General features: G+C 42.5%; 1 protein-coding gene across 1 annotated transcript in view; it reads left to right on the top strand.

Annotated features, from left to right (window-relative positions):
* The first annotated feature begins 350 nt into the window (after window positions 1-350).
* CDH2 (cadherin 2) overlaps window positions 351-25,310 on the top strand; it is a 218,509-nt gene continuing 193,549 nt past the window's right edge. The window contains exon 1 of the mRNA XM_036245120.1: window positions 351-1,183. Coding sequence (XP_036101013.1) covers window positions 1,124-1,183 — 60 coding nt within the window. The 5' untranslated portion in view covers window positions 351-1,123. The remainder of the gene's footprint in view (window positions 1,184-25,310) is intronic.

Here is a 25,310-nt window from a genome sequence, read left to right as displayed (position 1 = left end):
GACTGCCGCGGATCCAGCAGGCTACCGCCGCAGCTTGGTGGCCTCCGATTGGCCACGACGCGGGCGAGGAGGCACGACAGAGGAGGGAGGCGGGGGCGGGGGCGAGGGCGGGCGTCGGCTGGAGGGGATAGGGAGAGGGGAGCGGGCCGCGGAGCCGGGCAGCGAATGTGGCGAGAGCTGGCAGAGCTGCAGCGGCGGCGGCGGCGGCTCCCTGCTCGTGCTCGCGGAGGCCGAGCGGAGTGCGCGGGCGGCAGCGGCTGCAGGGGGTGGGGCGGTGCGCGCAGTGAGCAGCGCAGGGCGAGGACTAGCGGGCGGGCGCCGGTCGCAGGCAGCAGGTTCGGCCGCGGCGGCAGCTTCGCGGGACGGAGCCTTGGCGGTAGTGGCAACCCCGGTCCCTGACTTCACCTCCGCGCGGTGAACGAACAGTCGCCAACTCGCGAGGGGACCGGAAAGGGGAGCGGAGAAGCGGCCCTTAGCCCCCACGCAGCGGCAGCGGAGACGCCGGGCGGCGGGACTGCTGCCCTTTGTGGGCGCAGCGCGCAAGATACCGAGCGCCCTCCCTGCGGCGCTCTCCCCGGCGTCTTTGTCGTGGCGAGCGGCCCTGGAGAGGGGACCCGGAGAGGGAAAAAAACAAACAAAAAACACGAGCCCGAAACCTCGCGCTGTGGAGCTTCTGCTCCACTTCCATCTCCGCATCCTACACTGGCCGAGGTCCCCGCCGCTGCCGCCTGCATCCCTCCCGGCTTCCGCTGCGCTTTTGGCCACAGCAGCACCAACCGCCTGCGCTGCCACCGCGGAAGCCTACACACACACACATTCACTCACTCACTCACTCACACTCACTCTTAAACGCACGCCCGCCTTCTCCTCCGCCCCCTCCCCAGCCCCTTGATCTCTCGGTCTGTTTTATTACTCCTGGTGCGAGTCCCGCGGACTCCGCGGCCCGCTATTTGTCATCAGCTCGCTCTCCATTGGCGGGGAGAGGAGAGCAGCGGAGAAGGGGGTGGGGTAGGGAGGAGAAGGGAAGGGGTGGAAACTGCCTGGAGCCGTCTCTCCGCGCCTCTGTTGGTGCTGCCGCTGCTGCCGCCGCCTCCGGCTTCTTGCTTGGCCCCTCTCCGCCTCCATGTGCCGGATAGTGGGAGCGCCGCGGACCCTGCTGCCGCTGCTGGCGGCCCTACTTCAGGTACGCGGCGGTCCCGCGGGCGGGCCGCGGGTGGGGTGGGGTGGGGCGGGCGGCACCGGGTCCCTTTGTTCCCCGCGCCGCTGCGGGGCCGGGCTGCGCACCCGGGAAGGGAGGTGCGGCACCGCGCGGCCGGGAGCTGTGCAGACCCAAGGCTCAGGCAGGGTGCAGGGTCAGGGCTGCCTGGGCCGGCTGGTCTCTCGCGCCTCTCCTGGCGGGTCCCGAAGAGGCGATCGCGGGCCCCTCTGGTTCTTCTTCGGGGTTGGGTGAGCTTGTGAGGTCTGTCCCTAGGCAGCAGAAGGGCGAGGTAAGATAACACTATGGTTTTACAGTTTTCTTGACCCTAGAATTCCACTTTGCCTCATTTTTTTTGTTTGTTTATTTCCGGAGGGATGGGTCTCGAGTTTGCAGTAGCTGTGCTCACTCTGGTGTCTTAGTTACGGGACTTGCCTCCACCCCACCGCACCCTGACACCCACACCTCCGGGTGCCTGAGCGCTTCACTGTCCTATTGTTTTTACTCCAGCCCAGAGTTGCCTCCTGTTTCTGTTCTCTTGCCCTCACAATTTTCTGTGTCGCTCCCACCTGGAAAAAAAAAAAAGCGTCGCCCCTTTGCCTCTAGGAGTCTATGCGGGTCGGCACCTCCGCACCTAGCCCCTGGCCCGCACGCCCCTTATCCCGCCTAGAGGGAAGAAGTTCCGTTACTTGGCTATTATTCCTCTCCCTCGGTCAGGCTGCCTCTTTCTTGCGTGCGCCCTGGGGGCGCCTTCTCCAGAAGCCTAGCACTTTTCACGCTTTTGGAAGAGTGCCTGCTAGCCTTTCCTAAAACCGGTACTAGATGGGTTCTCCGCAGCAGGAAGCACCTGCTCCGGATCCCCAGCCCGGCCGACCGCCCAACTTTACCGCGGCGTCCGTCCGCTGGATGCCCTGAGGTCCCTCCTGGCCAGCCAGCCAGGTCCGGGGAAGAGACGCCGCGCGCCTCCGCCGGGACCCCTGTGTTTGGTGGGGGCCGGGCGGGGGTCCTGGGTCTGTCCCCGCCTGTGGTGGGTTCCTGGAGCGGCTGCAGGGGAGGGACGTGTCGGCCCTCACTGCGGGCGAGGGTCTCCGGGGAATCTGCCGGAGGAGCCCTTTGAACACCGCCTGGCTACTGGGGGTGGCAAGGCAGTGGCAGCTCGGGAAAGTGCTGGCGCGGCTCGGAAGTGTCGCTGCGCCGGGGGCGGCCGGGGCAGGGACAGATGGTGCACATCATCCCCCTCTCCGTGGTTTTCAGCGGTCAAGGCCTGGCACGCTCCGGCCTGGGGCGCCTGCGGGCACCAGGGGCAGAACGGGGCCGACGCCCGCGGTCTCTCGCGTTTTCTCCCACCGCCCCCTAGAGGGATGTGGGCCGGGGCCGCGCGGAGCCCTGTCCATGGTGCGCGTGGAGCGGCCAGCCGGGCCCTGTAGGGCCCGGTGTTCTCTTCCCCCGTCGTGCTCTCCCACTTTCCAGCTCTCTCTCTCCCCCTGTCTCGGGCCGCCCGGGTCCCGTCTTTCCTTTCTCCTTGGGTTTCTGCTTTTGTTCTTTGGTCTCCTGCTGGTCTTTCTCTCTCCCCTTCCCCCACTGGCTAATCCGCCCCCGTTGCCTCTCTCCGGACTCTGGGGTTTCAGAACTGTTAGACTAGACATTTTTGGCCTCTGCCGTTTTGGGGAGTGGATGGAATTTCTTTTAACTTGGGGGAGGAGACCTGCCAATCACTTGCTAACAAAAGTACCTCCTGTTATAAAACCGTCCTTTATTCATGGAGCACACACTCTTCATTCTTTCACCTCCTGTCACTTCATTTATTGTTTTTTCCCTTTCTTCCTTTTAAAATGGGTTTATTAAAGAGGTTAGGCTGAGGGGGAAGAAGGAAAAACGTGCTAGGAAAAACGTGCTACTTCAAGAGTTTGAAGTTAAAAGGAAGGCAAGATAAACTCATGCACATCAGATATTTTCTGTCTTTTTAAATAAAGAAAATGTCATAGATTAAAAATCTTATTTCTAGAAATATTATTTTTGAACATAATATACCCTTAGAGTGTGAGTCCAGCAGTAGATGGTATATGTTCACTAACTTTTTGATCTGAAAGTAAGTTTTAATTGAATGCTCTACAGTGAAGTTAGGACTGGAGCAGACCTGTGATGGTCATTAATACCATAGGACTTAGTGTGGGACCACTAAAGAAATTTCCTATTTTAGTCATTTATCTTGAAGTCAGGTGTAAATTTTGGAGGTCATTTACTTTTTTCCATAAGTAATTTTTTATAATGTTATTTATAAATGTCAAATATTATGCTTATCTTTTCCATTGCATGATCTTTTCAGTTTCTTCTGGATGATGTTATGTTGACCTTTATAAACCTTCAGGAAAGGGGAAATTATAACTTTGTCATCAAGTTGTTTCGCAGTCTTATAATTCATGGGTGCAAGTCAAGCAATAACAGTGAATGATTTGCAAGGTCATTAGGAGTGGAAGCAGAGTGGTTTATGCAACATGAGTTTTAGGGTTATGTGCACCATGTGTATTGTACAACTGAGATTAGAAATGACTTTGTGCTAATGGTCTGCTTTACACACCAGAATAACAAAGATCTATCTGCAAGGTGAAAATGGCCCCTCTGCAGTCACCTGCTATTAAAAGTCTAGCTTTTTTTTCCAGGCCAGACTAAGGAGCCAAGAGTTTTAGAAAAGAGAATGGGTAGTAGGTCATTAGTGTAGATGCAGAGCAACCTTATTTTTTCAGAGCAGTTAAATAAGAATAATTAAATATTCAAAAGGCCTTTATGCTTTTAATTGTTAATTGAAGTGTACCTTCTTTTATTTTGAACACTTTTTTTTCACTTTGAGAGATTCTTTATTAGTTTTGTTATTCTATTACCCAGATTTACATATTAAAATTTTCTCTGTTCTTTCCCATTTTAACTTAAGGCATTAGTATTGTTCTGTACATTAAAAAATATATAATTTGAACACCAAATTTCACTTACCAAAGGATACACAAAGTTATGACAAGCTTTCCTTTTAAATTATACAAGTGACTTTCAAATCCTTGAATAGATTTATCATCAGGGGGAAAATCAATTTTACTTTTACTACCTACCAAGTAATTAATAGATTAGAAATCTCTTTTGTTTTTCCAGTTCACATTTTAAATGCATAACTCTGTTGTTCTAATTTAAATAACTTGTATGTGTTATGATGCATCAAGGACATCACCTTAATCTTCATAGATATTCTAGATTCATTGTCTTATCACATAGGGCTGGCATTCAACCCTGTTTGAGGACATATGAAAAAAGACGCATTGACCATGTATGATTTTCATCTACTTAGGTATAGACTTTGAAGTGATTAATATTCAACACATGAAATGTGTATAAAAAGAAGCCTTTTTTAAAAGATGTGGAAAATCTAAATTGCAGTAATCATTTTAAGTATAAAATATGTACATATTTGTGTTTATTTGATTTTTATGTGTCTTTGTTCTTGTGACAGTATAAAGAATTAACATAGTTGATGTTCACAGTTTATTTCTGCTTATTGGACATAGTTATGCATATCTTTGCCCTTTTCTTATCTTGTGGCATGTAGTCATTACTAACAGATGGTGTATTACAAAAACACCTATTAAACAACCTATTAGGTATGATTTGAAAAATAGTGATTCGTGTATCCTAAAATATTTTTATAGGCATTGTTTAAAAACATGATATATAATTATATGTATATAATGTTGTAGGCCTCAATTGCAAATTCAGAATTTATTTACAGAGAGTGCTTTTTGACTTTCATTCCTTTATTAAAGTCTGCTTTGACCTTCTTCTAAACATTTGGACTGAGACTTTAAGAGGAAATTCTTTTTAGATAATTCATACTTTTTTATATGTAGAAACTAAAGCCATCCTAGAACACATTATTTTGGTGACAATGTATTGCACCAAACTGTCCTTAATATCCTTTTTCATTAAAAATCTTCAATTCTTAAATCTGTTGTGCCTCATTAAGCTTTAGGGTTATTAATCAGGAAATGTTGAGATTAAAGCAAGAGTTAATCTTGCTTTAAAATGCCTTTTAAAAAGTTCTAAATAACTCATATACCCATCCTGTTTTCCAAGGGATAGTATCAAGTTAGAAGAGTGATTTAAACATAAAAATCAGAGCTGTTATTTAAGAAATGTAGTGTTTGTGCATAAACTCGTTTTGCCCAAGTTAACATTATTCAAATTTGTTCTGTTGGCTCAAATACAAAAAGTAATCAAGTTTAAGTACTGCACAGATTTGTGGTGAGTTTTATCAGCCATTTAAAAAATGTGATAGTAGAATTTGGAATTTGAGTATTTCATTTCTGCCATTAGTATACTTTCTAGAACCTAAGTGTTTTCAAGTTGGGTTAAGAACTGTAATTGAAACATAATTTTTACCAACAAATCATTACGCCTCACATTTCTGTTTTTTTCCTACTAAAACTTATTTTTGACTTAATCTTTCAGCAAATTATATCAGTTAATTTGATTAGATACTAGTTTTTGTGTGTTTAACTAAATGTAGATACATTTTTATTAAACAGCCTATTCATACCTGGCAGATAAATGTTTTATTAAGAGCAGTATCTTCTGAAGGGTTTAAAGGAGGTGGAAGGTGAATTTAGCAGCTAAATGGGAATTTGGAAAGATTTGGACATAAAGATTATAATTTATGGTATAATACAATTTTTAAAAGAAAATTCAGGTTACACATAAATACTGCTTAGTTTTTATTTCTTGTTACTCTTTTCAGTACTCAGTGCACTTTTTTGTCTGGGCTTCCAACTGTTCTTACTGCAACCAACCCATTTTCATGGGTTGCATATATACACACATAACATATATGTTGAGGACTACTATCTACATATGTCTCCTCCAAAATTTATCTGTCTGACATGAAGTGTCAATTGATAGTTAATTGATAGTTAATTTGTGTATGTCATCCAAAATGGTTTGGGCACCAAGAGTATGATAACTTTGTTCTGTGCAAATCATCTGCCCTTACATAGGGTCAAGGGCAAGAGCTGGTGTCAAGGGCAGGAAGTCTGGGGTTCTAATCTGGTCCAGATGTGGTTTACTCTCTTAAACTCTCATGACATCTTTTTCCTCGGTAACAGAATCTTGGAACTGCTTGGGTTAGTTGATCTCTAAGGGACTTTTTACTTCTGTGACTCTTGCAGCTACTTATAAACATCTCAAAATATCCCACCCTTTAAAAGATTTTGGAATGTGGTAGAATGTGATTTTAGTGTTATTAAAAGTAGTTTATCATATAAGATAGGTTAGAAATCCTCTGTATTTTTATATGCTTGACTTTTAAACATTTTTTTTCCATTGGCTGTACTGCTTTTACCACTAAAGGTATACTTTCTGCAGAGAGGAGCCAGTTAGGATTAAAGGAAGGGAAGTGTAATATTAAGAATAAAAATGATTCATTTTTAAAATTTTTGTACTTGAATGTTTCTTTGAGAGTAGATAGCCTTCATTAGGATCACCAAATTCAGTGATATGGGTCAGCATTAACAGTACAGCCCTTTGACCTAGCAAGTCCTCCTCTGGATATTTTTCTACAGATACGTCTGTCTTCATGATGCACGTGCGTTGTGCATACATATATAAGGATATGCATTGAAGTGTTGTTTAATAATTACAAAAGATTGGGTTAATTGATCTCTGAAAATTCATCAATAGGAACTGATTTAATAAATTATGGTAACATGCAGTCAGATTTCAGAACCCTTACTGTGTGGAATAAAACATTTTAGTTCCCATTCCAGGTCAAGAAAATGATTGTTAAGCCATCTAATGTTTTTGGTATAATCATGGACCTGAAGAGCTACAAGGAAGGACAGTCAAAATAATCAGTGGGATTTCAGGGCCTCTGAATGAAGAAAAACTGAACAAAGACCACAGATAGAAGCTATAACTCAGGAATAGAAAATCAAGCAGAGTAGAAACGAGATGGAGATGACCGAAACGAACAATAGAACATTCTCAAGTTGGGTTGAGAACAACCTATAGCAAGCTGAGCTATAAATAGGTCCAAAGGAAGATTGGTTAAATTAATAGACAGTTAAATAATAGATAAGTTTCCATGCTGTATCATGGAATGACCACACTGTACTCAGTTATCTGTGCCTGAGAGATTACAATAGTTGGTTAAACAATTGTGATGTTTTTTACATGCTCTTGGTTGATGGAATATTCAATTTTTCATCTGTTCTGATAGTGAAAGTGTAGTTTAAAGTGGGCCTTACTAGTATCTAGAACTTGAGATACAGAAGAATATTAATATAGTATGTTCTGGTCTGCTGCTGCCTAGGTGAAGTAAACGATTTAACTTGGGTTTTTCCTAAAAAGCATTGGGAAAATTAGTTGTATAATGCTTTCAGAACAGCTTGAGCTATTTAAATGGAAGTGCTATTATAAATACAATATGGCAATCATAGTAGAGTAACTTGGAGAGGTGCTTAGGTTTTTTTGTTTTTTGTTTTTTTACAAAATATACCTATCTATAATAAAAATAACTTTTGGCCCTGGCCGGTTTGGCTCAGCGGTTAGAGCGTCCACCTGCGGTCCAGAGAGACCTGGGTTCGGTTCCCGCTAAGGGCATGTACCTCGGTTGCAGTTTGTCCCCGGCCCTGGGTGGTCGTGCGGGTGGCAGCCACTCGATGTGTCCCTTTCGCATCGATGTTTCTCTCTCTCTCCTCCTCTCTCTCCCTCCCACTCTATCTGTACAAAAAATGGAAAAATGTTCTCGGGTGAGGATAAAAATAATAATAATAATAAAAAATAAATAAATTAACTTTTGGAATAATTACAATGGTTCTGCATATTGTAATTTTAATATTTTTTTTATGTTCATTTAAAAAATGTACTTGAGTCTGGCTGGTGTGTCTCAGTGGTTGAACATCAACCCATGCACCAAGAGGTCGTCGGTTCTATTCCGGGTCAGGGCACATGCCCAGGTTGTGGGCCAAATCCCCAGAGGGGGGCGTGCAGGAGGCGGCCAATCGATGTTCCCTCTCATCACTGTTTCTATCTCTCTCTCCCTCTCCCTTCCTCTCTCTTTAAAAATCAATAAAGAAAAAAAAATTTTTTTTAATTTACTTGACCATAGTGTACTTGTGTGCAACCATACACTGTAGTTTTAATATTGGCTTCTGTGAAAATTATTTTTAAAAGTTACTTCACCATCACCTTTTAAAGCATTTAAACCCAGTCTCTCCCTCCCCCGAATTCTGATATATTATTTAATGTTTTAGTGGATTAAGGAAGTAGTAAAAAAAGTTAAAGGGGCATGATTGAGAATCTTTAGTATTCCACAAATTACTGGAACTGGAAATGTGAAATTACTTTTTTTCTTCATTATTGAAATAAATTTTGAGTTCATTCGGCTTTCTTCTGTTGTATTATATATAGCATTTCTGTATTACTGCTTTCAGTAAGGGTTCTAAAGCTTACCCTTTCAGCCTCCCCTCCCCCAATGAAGTTCTAAGACATTTCACAATGTATTTCATTATTAGTAATTATCATTAGTTCATAACTCCAAAGAGCACACATGCCAGGGCAAACTTTGGAAACTTTAGATATTTGCTGCTACCTTTTCATAGCTCTCTCTCTCTTTTTTTAATCTCCCAAGGATATATTTTTACTGATTTAAGAGAGAGAGGAAGGGAGAGGGACAAAGAGAGGAACATCGATGTGAGAGAGAAACATCTATTGGTTGCCTCCCAAATACGCCCCAGGATTTGAACCCGAAACCTAGATATGTGCTCCTACTGGGAATAGAACCCACAACTCTTTGGTGCACAGGGGAATACGCCAATCAACTGAGCCATTCTGGCCAAGGCCAAACTTTTTTTTTAAAGAAACAATGTCTGGTAGTACTAAACCTTAAAATGAAATCTTTTTAATTTCAGGGAGGGAAACTAATATGTTATCTCAGTTAATTTTTTCTGTAACTCTGGGAGATAGGTGGTTTTATACTAACTTTAGCAATGATGAAACTAGAACTCAGACATTTTGAATATTAGGAGGATCCAGGGGAAACCCAATCTGTCGTAGTAGAAGTGAACCTTACTGCAAAGCACATGGTTTTCTCCCTCTCCCAGGCCTGGACCCTTTTAATATGATACGCAGGAATGAGTATCGCATAATTGAAATTTCTATCTACTGAACTGATAACAATTTTTAAAGTAGCTAAGTTTTGAGTTACATTCTCCATTAAACTTGACCTTAAATGTTTATATTTATTTTGGAATCTGAAGCCAAAATTTAATGGTAGGTTAGGATTTTCATTTATTTTTAAAATATTTTCTCTTAAAGAAGAAAAAAATCTGAGGGAAATGATTCATAGTCAGTTTTATAATGTTATTCAAATTGTCTTGATCATCAAATAATAGACTGATAAGTGCTCAAAAAATAATTCTTTTGAGTGAATCTGTAACTTAAAATACTTCCCAAGAGCCTATAGAATTTCTCAAGGCTGTGCATGTTTTTTTAAGAACTGTTTTTTCCACATTCTTTTGTGTGAAAAGAAATTCAAGAGATTCTATCTCTGCATTTTGAAATGTTTTAATGTTTAATGGCACCTTTTCCATTAATAGTTTGAATCACTTTTACTCCCACAAAAGAAATTATTTGGCATCTTTAAAAATATATGTCCGTACCTCAAAAGTTTCCTATGAATGTTTTGTGGAGTGACTCAGTACAGACACTGATTTATTTGTTTGCTGTTGAGAAAACCAAGAACTATTTTGTTTGTAACTTGACCAATTATTATTGGATGGATACACTTGGCTGGACTATAATCTCCAACAATATGTCTGTTAGTTGTTTGGGGAGCTATTTAAGTGAACTCTGAAATGAATGACTAAAAAACATTAATTTTAAGCCCAGCCAGTGTGGCTCAGTGGTTGAGCGTCAACCCATGCACCAAGAGGTTGCCAGTTAGATTCCAGGTTGTGGGCCAAATCCCCAGTGGGGGTCATGCAGGAGGCGACCAATCTGTGTTCTCTCATTGATGTTTCTATCCCTCCCTCTCCCTTTCTCTCTCTAAAATCAATAAAGAAAAAACATTTAGAAAAAAAAAAAAACACATTAATTTTATTAAGTTTAAAGGGATATAATTCACTTCTGCTTAACATAAATCTTTAAAAAACTGGAAACTGTGACCACGTCACATTTTTCTTTTGTTGTCTTAATTGGTTAACACAATGGTTCAGAGTCTGAAGTTCATTCTTTATGGCTTTCTGGTGCAATAAATAATGAAAAACACGCTTTGTGCAGCCAAAATATTAGCCTTGTGCAGCTCCTTTGACACCCACTCGCAGTAGAATCTATCTGGTGCCAACGTCTCCAACATTGGATTCTAATGTACTGCTTGCTACCCGTGTTATAGTTTAGGGAATTCAAAATTTAAATTTTACACACACCACTCACGCACACAGTTTGTAGAAGAATCCATTGCTTACAGGAAAGTGCACATGTAGTGGATAGCCTGCTGACGTTCACAAATTGAACATACTATTGAACAGCAACCAGTCAGTCACAGCATTACCAGCACCCAGGAGTTAAACCTCTGGCGATTTTAATCATCCCCCAGTGGTAATTATTTACTTGATTTCTAATAGCATAGATCATTTGCTTATTTCTGTGCATACTTTGTGAAGTCATACACTACACTGTGTTTCCCTTTTGTGTCTGGCATCTTCCACTTAATTTATAAAGTCGTTCATATACTTGTCTCACTTTTTTAAAAAAAATACATTTTTATTGATATTTTTAGAGGGAGAGGAAAGGAGAGAGAGAAAGAAACATCGATGTAAGAGAGAAACATCAATTGGTTGCCTCCTGCACACCCTGCTACTGGGTATCAGCCAGAAACCAGGGCATGAAACCTGACCAGGAATCAAACTGGGACCTCTCATTCCATGAGATGATGCTCAGTCCACTCGGCCACACTGTCTGTGCTCATGCTTTTTATTAGTCATAAAATTAAGAAAGGCTCATTGACACTGTAGAAACATCTGGGAAGCTGAAAAAATTTTTTTTAAAGAAGAGGAATTGACCAGTTGTTTCAGTGCAGCTAAAGGTCACTTGCATGTTTATGATGTAGAGCCGGGAGGTAACCTTTATGGGTTGTCCTACTCAGATATCTTTTTCTGTAATTCTGGTAATTTAGTAATATTACTTCTGTGAAAACCCAAATATATTTGGAATGCAGTAAGTTATTAGCCTCTCTTTATGAGAAGGAGGAAGGGGGCAAAGAACTAAACGTCTCTCTTTTTTTAAATTTATTTATTTACTTACTTATTTTTAATCCTCACCCAAGGACATTTTTCTATTTTTTGTTCAGATAGAGTGGGAAGGAAGATAGAGAGAGAGAAACATCGACGTGAAAGGGACACATCGAGTGGTTGCCACCCGCACAACCCAACCAGTGCCGGGGACAAACTGCACCCGAGGTACATGCCCTTAGCGGGAACCAATCCCGGGTCTCTATGGACCACAGACCGATGCTCTAACCACTGAGCAAAACTGGCTCAGGGCCTAAATATCTTTTTTGACTTGAAGTCTTCAGGCAGAAGGTTTGAGTGTTAACAGATTCTAATCTAAGTGATGCTTCTTAATATGTTCTCTGAGCTTATTAGAGACCCACTTCTTAATGAGGCCTTACCTGAATTTACCTTTAATTTAAAAACGGTTAAATTGAAGGGTTGTAATTCCACAAACTGCCAGTTTCCTGGTTGTTCAGTACACTTTTGGGTACAGTTGACCTTCCTTTGTGTTTGTGTAGATTTTTTATTTTTCAAAAATAATTTATTTTAATATTTTTATTGATTTTTATAGAGGGAGAGAGAAAGAGAAACATTGAAGTGAGAGCAGAACATTGATCAGCTGCCTCCTGCATGGAGCCCACAACCTGGGCATGTGTCCTGACCTGGAATAGAACCAGCAACCTTTTGGCGTAAGGGACGCTGCCCATCCGACTGAGCCACACTGGCCAGGTCTGTGTAGATTTTCTAAAGACCTGAGAGGTTGCCACGAAGGATGCTGAGTACATACTTGTCCTGAGATCTTTCTAGAGGCCTTTTCTCTCCATTTATAATGGTTGCTGAGTAGATCTAGATTCTAGGTGGAGGATATTATGCACAATGATGAGGACTGAGGAATTGAGTCCCAGAAGTAATGGCCCACCAAGGATTTGTTTGCTTCAAGGCAACTCTAATTTATTTATGTTCTTACACATGTGGACTTTATTTTACAGCATTTAAAAAGGTTGTGCACATTGTGTGGCCTTAGCTTATAGATATATAATTTGTACTTACTTGTATTTCATCCTTACTGATAGGTTTTCTACCATAAAAGTAATTGTTTACATACAGTGTTTGTGTTTTCAGCATTACATTTTACTTATTCTGTTAGTTCTGTTTTTTCTGTTTGACAGATAACTAATAACATTTGGGGAGAATAAGCATCGATTTAATTTACACATTGATTTATAATTAAGTAAAATAAAACTGAGTTATTTCATGATTTAGGTTATGGTTTTACCTTTATTTGAGGCCATCTCAGTGGAGCTATGTTTAAAAGGGGGATAGTGGTATATTTAAGTGTAGATACAAATGGATTATCTGCAGATCACTTATAACAATTTATGGCCTAAAATAAAAGCATTTTGGAAAACAGAGGGGTTATTGTTTTTAGTATTTGCATAAGTAATGGATATTAGTAAGATTCTGAACCTTATCTTCCTGAGCCTTGTTTCTTCAAAATTAAGATAAACAAATATTGTGTGTGTGTGTGTGTGTGTGTGTGTGTGTGTGTGTGTGTGTCTAAAATGTCTTTCTGGGACTGTTTTTTGGTAGTTGAGCCAAGATGTAAATAGAAACCATCTACCTCCGAACACATTCTTATCTGCTTATATTTTCACATTTAGGAAATTTATTTTTGTATGTGGTATGAGGTAGGAGGTCTTGCTTTATTCCCCTCCTGCCCCAGTTTTGTACACATAACACACATTCACAATAACACATGGGTGACTATCATTTATCAAATAAAAATTTCTTTTTCTGAACTAAAATGCTTTCTTTACTAAGTATAAGTTTTTATTGTTTTTTTAAGGAAAGAGGAAGGGCTAGAGAGAGAGAGAAACATTGATGTGAGAGAAACTTCGATCAGCTGCCTCCTGCACGCCCCCTGCTGGGGATCGAGCCTGCAACCTTGGCATGTGCCCTGACCGGAAATTGAAACAGGACCTCTCAGTCCATGGGGCAGTGCTCAATCCACTAAGCCACACTGGCTGGGCATTTATGTAAATTTTTAGATTTCATTCTTTTTCTCTCTCCAATTTACTGATTTAGCTGCTTAGAGGGGCACGTTCGGGAGACAGCCCATCGATGTTTCTCTCTCACATCGATCGCTCTCTCAAATCATTAAAAAATGTATCCTCAGGTGAGGATTGGGGGAAAAAAAGAGTGAATGGGTTAAAATATACATATATATTATATATATATATACGTATATTATCACTTAGAAAAAGTGATTTTGTATAATAAGCAAGATGTAAGATCTTTAAAGGTTTTGGAGCATAGTCCTTACCATTGCTTTCCACAAATACAATCAAGAATAATTTAGTTTAGTTTTTTGAGTAAGTATGAGCACTTCATATGAGCAAGGCTTTACTCAGTGTAGTGGTTGGACGACTTGTCACTTTGTAGGAACTACCACCAGTGTTTCTTACACCACGCTTGGAAGCCACAGTTCAAGGGTACATGTTTAACAGATTTAGTTTGGGAATTACAAGTAACCAAACAGGAGCTATTCTGATGTCTTCTAGCTCTGTGTCTTTTCTGTGATTTAATTTTAATGTCCTGTTATGGAAACAAGTGCTTGTGTGAGTGTGTTTTGTGGCCTGGGACCTCAGGAAGTTAGTTTGTCTCTGAATACTTTCAGTATGATGATGAGGACTCAACAGAGGAGAAGGCTTACGGCAATGCTATCATATTGGTTGTTGCCAGCACAGAATAGGCTTAAACAGAGTGAAGGGGTAGATCATTGTTCTTGGAAAGAACTGATGATTTATTGACAGATGGATGCAGGAAATGTTGCTGCCCTTTTTTTTTTTTTATCCTCACCCGAGGACACCTTTCCATTTTCCGTTCAGACAGAGTGGGAGGGATAGAGAGGAACACATGGAGTGGCTGCCACCCTCATGACCAACCAGGGCCGGGGACAAACTGCAACCGAGGTACACGCTCCTATCGGGAACCGAACCCAGGTCTCTCTGGACCGCAGGCTGACGCTCTTAACAGCTGAGCCAAACCGGCCAGGGCAAATGTTGCTGCTTTTAACTTAGTTTCATCCTTCCGTAATAATAACGCATCTTTTCTTGAGTAATTTATGTGCCAGACACTGTTTTAAGATACTTTACATGTCGTAACTCATTTAATTTGATATATATATGTTATCTATATGTGTATATAGATATATTCATTTTACATATGAGGACACCAAAACACTCACAGGTTAAACTAAGGTGCCCAAAATCATTTTATTAAGTAATAAAGCAAGGATTCAAATGCCAGCAGCTTGGTGTCAGAGCTTGTGTTGCTAGGTTTGACATTTATTTAAATGCGGGTAAAAAAAATTAAGGCAGGATTGCCGTCCGGTTCTATCTTGTATATGTATGAAGTTCAACCTTTCAAAAAACGTTTTCTATTGTAAAATAGTGTACATATAGAGGAATATATAAAGCATGTATTTTTACAGCTTAAGCAATAATTAAAGTGTACAAAATACGTCAGTATAACTTCCATCCAGGTTAAGAAATAGAATGGTGCCTGAGCCTTAGACGTCTCCAGAGTACTGTTCCCCTTCTTATCCTTCTCCTTGAGGTAACCGCTATTTTTATTTTTCTAATAATTCTTACTTGTTTTTTAAATATTTTCACCATCTATGTATATATTCCTTTTATAGATATGTATGTACACACATTTTTATGTAAATGTAGATATAGTATATAATGCATATTTGTATAAGTGTACAATGCATATATGTATAAGTATGTGTGTATTTACTAATGTATATTTTTATTTGCCTCTGCTCAGCATATGTCTGTAAGATTCATTCAGTTGAGTTGTATAGCTATAATTTCATTTTCACTGCTTTAGGGCATCACAAGCTCTAAATATGGTACAGTTTGCTTATTCTGTTTGTTGTTGGTGGGCTTGTGTGTGTGGTCAGAATTTTGCTGCTGTGAACATTCCTGTACACGCCACCTGGGCAGAAGTGCTAGGAATACTCCAGGGCTGCATTTCCCAAACTTCCCCTTGCATGAGACTCCCTGAAATCTTGTTAAACGTAGATTCCTGGCCCCACCTCCACCCTCTGAGCTTAGCCGGATTTAGTAAATCTGTGGTGGGCCCTGAGAATTTGCATATCTAGCCTGCTCCTGGGTGATGGAATGCTGTCTGCTCTGAAGTACACACCAAGGAGCAGAAATTGTAAAATCGCCAGGTTGCAAGCTATGTGCATGTTTGTTTTTATTAGCTAGTAATGTGAGCATGTTTTCCAAACTGGACATATTTTTGTTTTTCCATCATTTTAGTATACGTGTTATAGTCCAACTTGAACATTTTTAACAGTCTGATGGACTGCATTTTGCTATCTCTCTTTAGTTTCAATTTGCATTCTCTTGGTTGCTAATGAGGTGGGGATCGTTTTTTAGATATGTTGGGCCTTTTCTTCTTCCGTGAGCTATCTGTATGAACCCTAGGCTATCGGATAAAGTTTGTAACTTGTCTGTCGCTAGGCCTGGCTATTTTTTTCTTATTCCCTTTGAGTAACATTTTTTAGTCATGGCTTCTATGGTGTGTTTTCAAGGATTGTGAGCCTTCTTGAAAGTAGACTCATTTATTAAATCTAGGATTTGCCGAGTGCTTACCACGTGTGAGGCCAAGCACTTCGCAGGCATTGCCTCATGTAATCCTCACATCAGCCCCTAAGATAAGTAGGCACGTTATCCTCCTCCATTGTGCAGAAGTCTGAACAAAGCCTGTCGGGAACCACCACCCAAGGCACACCCCCAGCAGGTGGGGAGCTGGGCGGGAAGTAGTGGGAACCAGATGAGTCTGTCTGCTCAAGATTTTGAAAGATTGCCTTCTGGAGGAGGACGTGGACTTTCGATTGAGGACTGAGAGAATCTGTTTCTGGGAGCAAACGTTGGCCTTCTGAAGGTGGGAAAATCTAACCGACGGAGCCAAAAGTAGAACAGGCTACCTTGGGAGCAGGCAATATCTGTCACTGACCGTGGGCCTCTGGTGGAGATTTTTTTTCTTTTTAATCCTCACCTGAGGATATTTTTCCAATTATCTTTAGATAGAGTGGGAGGGGGACAGGGAGGGAGGGAGAGAGAGAGAGAGTGAGAGAGAGAGAGAGAGAAACATTGATGTGAGAGAGACACATAGACTGGTTGCTTCCCGCATGACCCCAACCCAGGCACGAACCACAACCGAGGTACATGCCCTTGGCCAGAATCGAACCCGGGACCCTTTGGTTTGCCGGCTGATGCTCCAACCATTGAGCCAAACCAACCAGAGCTCCCTGGTGGTGATTTTAAGACACAGAAACAACTGGTGAGTAGTTGATGGTTCTGTGACTCACCTCCATGATCTCGAGTTGGCCCAGAACTGCAGTCAGCCAGTGCTCCAGAGGTACATGTGACTTTCTGTTCCCAGCCCATGGACTCCCCAAGCAATTGAAGAATCTTGGTTGTCCTCTCTCATGCCTTTAGTGTCCAGCCATCCTAGTGGCCTTATGGCCCTGCTGGCAGTGTAAGAATTTATTTGGCCTGGCTTCTTTTCTGATCTCTTAGCTTTGACCTTTAAGTATTCAGTAATATTGCGTATTTGTAAGATAAGTTTGGTGTCTTTGAAGGGATCTAATAAATAGTACTTCTTATCTATCTTAAGTTCTGAACAAATAAGACAAAAGAGTAAGCAGATAGAGAACTAAAATACAACCTTTATTACTGATAAAGACATGATTCGAGAACGTGGCTTGAATGTGTCAGGTCTCAGAATTAATCTACTCCCCCAACAGTGCTGGATGAGGGCTCGCCTCCCACCTGAAGGTCCTGCCACTGTAAATTCACCTACAGCATAACAGTATCTGCACGGCATGGGCAGGCTGGCCCCCAAGAGAAAAGAGGTGATGTAGGTACTGGACATTGTAGGCCCAGTTATTTCATCCAAACTTGTGGGAGAGGTTCACAGAGATCAGGGGTGGTATTGCTAGTGTAGCACCCTCTACCTGGAAGTAGGAAAAATTACCGCTTCCACTAAACCTTCCGTAGATTTTAGGTTAAACACTGAGTTTATGTTCTTTTTTTTTTTTTTTTTTGTGGTACGTGTCCCTAGCAGGAACCGAACCCGGGACTCTCTGGTCCGCAGGCCGGTGCTTAACCGTTGAGCCAAACTGGCCAGGGCTGAGTTTATGTTCTTAACCATTAAGTGTTTGTGCTCCTCCGCAAGCATGGAGATTGTCCTCAGAGGGCGAGATGGGCTTCTGCCAGGACAGTCCTGCGCCCAGTTCTAGAAGAGCTACAGCATTACGTTTCAGAGTGCTCAAAGGTAATGGAGCATGCAGGACGAGCGTGGCAGTGGTGGGCACACAGCCTACAGCGTTAGAACACAAACCTATCCCAGGAGAGTAATTCCAGACGAAATCATGACCCCAGAGCCTGTCCTTATGTGTCCCAAAGACCAAAGTGGAGAGCCAGTAATATCTGAGGGAGAGACCCGCAGTGGGCAGAGAAACCCGTCCCTGATTTCCGAGTGCTAACCAGAAATCAAGCTAAGCCTCTGGTGCTAATCCATGACCTTTGAACTAAACACACAGAGTTCAAAGGGGAAATGAGGACTTAAAGATATGATATGGATGAGAAAGAAAGGCACTTCAAAAAAGACTGGGGTTGCCACCATTGGAGATTTCTTTCTTTTTTATCCTCACCCGAGGACATTTTCCCATTTTTTTGTTCAGATAGAGCGGGAGGGAGAGAGAGGAAGAGAGAGAGAGAGAGAGAGAGACATCGATGTGAAGGGACACATCGAGTGGCTGCCACCCGCACGACCAACCAGGGCCGGGGACAAACTGCAATCGAGGTACACGCCCTTAGCGGGAACCGAACCCAGGTCTCTCTGTACCACAGGCCGACGCTCCAACCGCTGAGCCAAACCGGCCAGGGCGATTGGACGTTTCTGAATCTGGCACATAAGTGGCAGGACCTCAAATGCCAGCTTGCTTTTTTTTTTTTTATCCTCACCCGCGGTCAATTTTGTATTTATCTTTAGATAGAAAGGGAGAAAGAGAGAGAGAGAAACATCGATGTGAGAGAGACACATTGGTTGCCACCCACATGACCCCAACCAGGGCGGGGACAAAATGCAACCAGGATACGTGCCCTTAGCGGGAATTGAACCTGGGCCTCCCTGGTCTGCGGGCTGACACTCTAACTGCTGAGCAAAACCAGCCCGGGCTCAAATGCCAGCTTTCTGAGAGCAAACCCAAAATGCTGGGGTGGATCCCCTCTCCCCCAGGCACATGCAAAGTGTTATATTAACCTCCCATTGGGAGCTTCTCCCTGATGAGTTTCCTTTGTAATCAACACACTCAAACCTTCTCCTTTGCCTTTCCTCCTGAGCCCCTTGAGGCTGACAGCCTGGTGCTGTCACCAGCGTGGGCTCTTGTGGGTGGGTGACTAGGGGACACACTGTCTCGGAAACAGGTGTTTTCAATCTCGTGTCACCTTGGCTTTTCCCACTCCTCGTGCTCAGGTTGCTTTGGCCAAAGAGGCCATCCGCAAGGAAAGATTTTTCCTTAATTTGTGAAGACTAGTCCAGACCACTCGATGGAGGCTGACCCTTGAGCCTGTGGTCAAGCTGTGGAGAATCCAACATGTGTCCCCTTTTCTTCTCCGGATACAGAGCAGAATTTGAAACTTGATAGGGCTCTTGAACTCACTACCATTTAAAAATAGCAACTATTGTTCTGCTCACTGGTCTTTGGCACCAGATACTGAGATAATCCTCTTTCCCTGGGCCTCAGCTGTCTCTGCTTATTCAGGCCTGGGGCTCTGCGGTACCTCCAGAAGTACTGACCTCCTTCAGGTCTTTGCCAAGGCCAACCTGCAGTAGCCTTCATCAGACATTTGGCTAAGGTCACTGTGAGTTCTGCCTCCTTTCTGAGAGCCCTGGCTTATAGCCTCTCCTGAGGCCCATTGTCTTTGCTCTAGGCCCTACCTCTGTAAACAGCCACTTTCCTCGAGAAGAACCACCATAAGTTGTGGTCACACGTGGAGATCAAAATACTCTGTGGTTTAGGAATTAAAGCCTCTTGATGCTAAACGCCACCTGCCAACTATAAAATCCAGCCACATTGCACATTCAAGCCTGCAAACCACCAAGTTAAAGAACATTCAGGCCGAAGTAAAGCACCCTTTGTCCCCTGCCCCAAGCCCAGTACCTCCCTGAGTGTTTCCTTCCCCAACATTGGACTCCTTTTTTATTTCTCATGGTCCCTAGAGAATACACCAAAATGTCAGTGTCTCTGAAGGGTCCCAATAAATAGCACCTCTCCTTCTTGCACCAAGTTCTGAAGTGAGTGAAATATAAGCCAGAAGAGTCAACAGTTAAAAAAGGAAAATATTACCAAGGCTCAGATAAAGGTGGGATGGAGGGCGTGGCTTTGATCTGTGGGCATGTCTGTTGCTAATGCGGAACCCCAGAGTTCCACAGACACGCTCGCTCACTTGCAGGCAGTGCTGGCCTCCCCTCCCCCTGGCCCCCAAATGCTGCAGGGGATCTGCGAACTCCCAGCATGGAAAATGAGATCAACACGCTTGTTTTCTGTGGGCCTGAGGCGCTCAGGTGGGAGGAGTGGAGGACAGGGCTGGACACCAGCTGCCCAGATTTTTCTTTGGAAGTCAATCTTGAGATAAGTTCAGTCTGTGTCCCTTCTCTTTAGGATGACAATTCACAACTTTCTGGTGTAAGGACCCTTTTAGATTCCTAAAAATTATTAAGTGTTCCAACAAGCTTTTATAATGTGGGTATTATTTATCAATGTTTAGTATCTTAGAAAAACAAAATCAGCCCGGCTGGTGTGGCTCAGTAGTTGAGCATCAACCCATGCACCAGGAGGTCGCCGGTTCAGTTCCTGGTCAGGGAACATGCCCATGTTGTGGGTCCAATCCCCAGTGGTGGGGTGGTGGGCATGCAGGAGGCAGCCAGTCGATATTCTCTCTCATCAATGTTTCTCTCTTTCCCTCTCCCTTCCTCTCTCTAAAATCAATAAAGAAAAATAAATTTACAAAAAAGAAAAAAATTAGTGGGAAGAGTAATATTGTGCTTTTATATTTCTGCAAATGTCCAGCTTAAGAGAAGACAGTTGGTTCCCCATTTCTGCTTCTGTATTTATCATGGTAGGGTATCATACATCCCACAGCCTCTGGAAAATTCCACTTTACACTTGTGAGAGAACGAGAGTGGAAAGGCAGATAATATTATGAAAACAGTTTTGCCTTTTCAGATCCTCTGGATGGATCAGAGCACACTTTGAGAACTGCCATTCTGGGTGTGACTGATGGGTGGAGTGGCAAGAGGCGGGACTGTTGGAGCTAGCGGAGTTCCTTCTACAGGCAAGGAGCTTCAGGGGGGGAAGCAGCATTCCCCCTCTGCAAGTTGCACAGTGGAACTGTCCAAATGCCAGACTGAAATCACTCATGGTAGCCAGGGCTGGAAAAAGTGATAGTTTTCTGCCCCAGTGGAAACTGGAACTGAGCATATTAGTCCTGACCCCCGAGTTACCATGCAGGGCTCGTGGGTTTGCTTCTTTGTCATTGAGCCCGTTAGAACTCCACTGGACAGGGTGCAGCTTTGGGAACACGCTCAGGAGTGGCTTTGAACCCTGACGTTATGGACGGTGCCCTGTTTTCTCTGAGGCACGTTTCTGGAAGCTGTGCTGTGAATGTGGTTTTATCACAAGAATAATCGTATAATTGGGTTGAGTTTATCTTAGCAAGGGCTCAGAATTAGATACATCATCACTATGGCCAGCTATTCAAATTAAATCAGAGTTATGGGGCCTGTTAAAGGTCTGCAACCATTTTTAAAAACTGAAACTGTGCTCCAGGTTTTATGAAACAGACCCAGTTGTACATAAATACAGGGCAGTCTGGGTGAGAGCAAATTAACACAGGCTGTCATAGACTGTGATTATTCCCGCATCAATATCACCTACCGAAAATTAATGTACTCCATGTGTACTTTTAGAAGGGTTTGGGGGGGGGGGGCTTTGATTTGGGTAACTTAAAAAACAGGATGTTTATAGAAGTTTGACTTGATATATTTTTCTCTCAATTTTTTTCCATAGTGAACAGAAACATTGAAATTATTTTATTAGCATATATCACATATATGTGAAAATTATGTTTTAGAAAAAAATTCATCATGGCAGGCAGCAGATAAATTTGTCACTTAATTTACATAGGACAGTTTCTGGCCCTTAGCTGGTTAGATACATGTTGGTGCATTTGGATGCTCTGGATGGTTTTTATTGGTGACTAGGCAGTGGTGAAGGATGGTCCCCAGTTCAGTGGTGGTTTGAATAGGATCCCTAAGTTGACTAGCTATGTGACCTAGGGCTGTTCTGTTTCCGTTTGCTTCCTGCTACAAAATAGCATTAATATTAGCATTGATCTCATTGGGTTGTTGTGAGGTTTGTTGAGATATAATGCATGGAAAGCATTGATTGTATCGCAGTTCCTGGCACATGGTAAGCCCTCAGTAAATATTAGCAGTGGCTGATATTCAGTGTATTCAGTTACTTGAATTCCCAAGTTGATCATACACACAGTCTGATATTAAATACCATAAAATTTGATATTTTGAACATTGTTTATAAACATGTTGCAATCTCTGGTGAGTCTAATGAGTTGATGGGACAAAGATCAATCTAAACCAGGATTGCTCATCTCTACTGGAATTGCCTTCAATGCTTTGGAACTGTTAATGCAGTGTAATCACATAACTGCTTGAGCCACTATCTCCTGGTGGTGGTTTGTTTTCACAAGCCAAGTCAGTCTATAGGTGTAGAGTTGCTATTCATGACATTAAAAATCCAGGACACTTACAGGTAAACTCCAGGAAGCTTCCTCTCTGGGGGTGAAGGACACGGGATGGCACAGAGCTCCGTGAATTCCACTGGATGTATACTTGCATGTGGTCCTGAGCACTGATGAGTTCAACTCCAGGAATTTGATGCTCTGGACCTCATTTTGTATGTGGAACTGATTTTTGTCCATCAAGCTATTGTATTGTGCTGCTGTCTTGTACCTGAGTTCATTTCAACAGAGTTGTCAGGTGCCTGGGCCAGTATCTCGATGCTATTATGTGACTATTTGTCATTATTTGGTTAAAAGAAATTAAAATGAGAAAAGTGACTGTACTGATAGTACAGATAGTCAAGGGCCCACCCCAATAATACATCTGGGTAACAGAGGACAGTGTGTGGCCTTCATCAGGTATTCTTTGCACTTAAACTGGTCTAGATTGTATCATGAAGGCAAGAAAACATTAGAGTACCTGTTTGATGTGCCAGAACAATATGTGATAAAACAAAAATATCACAAGCCAGGGTTAAACTCCTGCACATTTCAAGCATGTTTCCAGGGATGGGAAATTCAAAGTGCCATCAATGGCATGATTGACACAGAGAATAATCTTTAGAGAGTGGCAGTAGCTCTTGAATAATCTTCTTAACATAGCCTCCAACATCATGGATAGAATCCTACGAAATGTAGAGGACCTGGCAAATGTAACTGTATGGTTATAAATTGGATTAAAAGTAAGAAATTAGTCATGCAGAACGGGTCTTGAACAGTTTTATTATCCTATTGCCATGTACACACTAACCACGTTCAGCCTGTCTTCATTGATAGTTTGTATATGCTTATACCATTTGGAAGACATAACCACACGATGAAAGTATTGCCATAGATTTCGCCATTTCCTCTACCCCCACTACCCACCCCCACTCCACAAATTACATATTAGGGGAATTGTTTTCCTTTGTACAATGTACAAACAGTTTGTGAATTATTTTTAGGGATTTCTTTTCAGTATTTCTACATCACAAAATTCTTTAAAAATATTTTTCAGGTACTTATGAAACAAGGAGATAAAAGTCTTCACAACAAAAACAGTATCGTAAAATTAGTTAACCATTGCATTGTGGTGAATCAGGCATTGTGTTTAAGCCCTTTATATGCTTCACAGCAATACAACGAGGCTGATACTTTATTAACTATTATTATCATTGCCTGGCCGGCGCGACTCAGTGGATTGAGCATCGTCCCATGGACTGAGAGGTCCCGGTTCTGTTCTCGGGGCACAAGCCCAGGTTGTGGGTCAGTCCCCAGCAGAGGGCATGCTGGAGGCAGTCGATTGATATTTCTCTCTCATGGATGCTTCTATCTCTCCCTTCCTCTCTCTTTAAATAATCAATAAAAGCACATTTAAAAATATATTTAATAATAATTATTATTACTGAGGAAGAAACCGAGGCACTGATGAAGTTACATAGCTTGTCAAGGTCACACAGGTAGTAGGGATTAGATGCAGGATTTAAACCTAAGCAGGTTTGCTCCAGAGTCAATACAGCACATTCCTGCCCTAATGTGTCCATAAAGGACGAGAGGAATACACATATAAAGGAAAAGGAGGTTTTCAGCTTTGTTGACTGTATTTGATAGTCTACTTCAGAGTACTCTAATTTTTACTCTATTCTGACGACAGAATACCTGTAAGAGAAAAAAGGAAGAGATGGATACTTTGGTTGAAAACATCCAGTTGATTAAATTAAAGAGATTATGATAACCATCAGAGCCTGGTTTTTAGTTAGGCAGTCTTTAGAGCCACAAAGAAAAGATCATATTAGGTTTGGGCTGCGTTCAGATGTGAAATTTTTAGGCAATAATCGGAATGATCCTGATCAGGAAGAGGATGGAGAGGCTCGGAGACTGAAGAGCCCAGGGAGGTTTCAGTAGAATAGTGAAGAGCTCAGATTTAGGACTGACTTGGGGGGGCATTGGAAAGCAGAGCCAGTGACCAAGGATGACTGTACAGAAAAGATCACGATAACAGGAACCTAAAAAAAGCAGTGGTCTCAGGGCTTGAAGGCTCACAGGATTGAGACTATGGAAAAATTTTAACAAGAACAAAAAGCGATGTCGCTGTGAGTTCAGAACTGGAACAGACAGACGCGTACTAACAGGCAGGCAGAACTCCTCAACTCCTATTACACTTCTGTCCTTTCTAGACAAGAAGGTCGATCTCCAGCCCGGGAAGAGTAGAGCAAATACTTGTAAGAGGAAATTGAAACTCAAGATAGGTGAGCTGATTGTGTGAGAGCACGGAGCGGCACTAAATGAGTTCAGATCCTCTGGCCAGCATGCATTTCGTCCCGATGGGCCGGGAGCACTTACTTGCTCACCGCTTCTAATCTTTGCAGAATTGTGACGAGGACAATAACTAAAGGACTGCGGATGAGATATGTTCCAATTAAAAACAAACAAAAAACCCCCAAAAGGAGCGATTTTTCAAATAAAAGAATAGCCCCATGCTGACCAGGGGCAAAATCCTCCTACTGGTAATTATGAAAGGATGCTTGTGGCGTTAGTTTTCAGTTGTCCGCAGTAACTAGGAGACAGCATGGAATTGTTCGGAGCAGAAAGAATAATTGCTTCGTTATTCCTTCTTGTTGTTGCTAAGTTATTAGACCCGAAGACTAGGATGGAAGATAGGCCAAATCTGGAGTTCAGAAAGGTTTCAGAGACGGGGATACGGGCTGAATGTGTGGCCACTTGTTAAATGTACTGACTTATTCACATCTCTTGAGATTCTGTTTGAGTGACTCTTGAGTTGGGATCCAGGAATGTGTATTTTAGACGAATATCCCAGATTACTTGTGCTGAGCAAGTTTGGGAACTAAATGGGCTGTATGACAGATGTACTATGAGTTGGATTTA

Source organism: Molossus molossus, unplaced genomic scaffold, assembly GCF_014108415.1.
Source record: "Molossus molossus isolate mMolMol1 unplaced genomic scaffold, mMolMol1.p scaffold_m16_p_6, whole genome shotgun sequence".
In the NCBI taxonomy this organism is placed as follows: Eukaryota; Metazoa; Chordata; class Mammalia; order Chiroptera; family Molossidae; genus Molossus; species Molossus molossus.
Note: the sequence above shows the minus strand (reverse complement) of the source record. Positions and strands in the feature narration are given on the sequence as shown.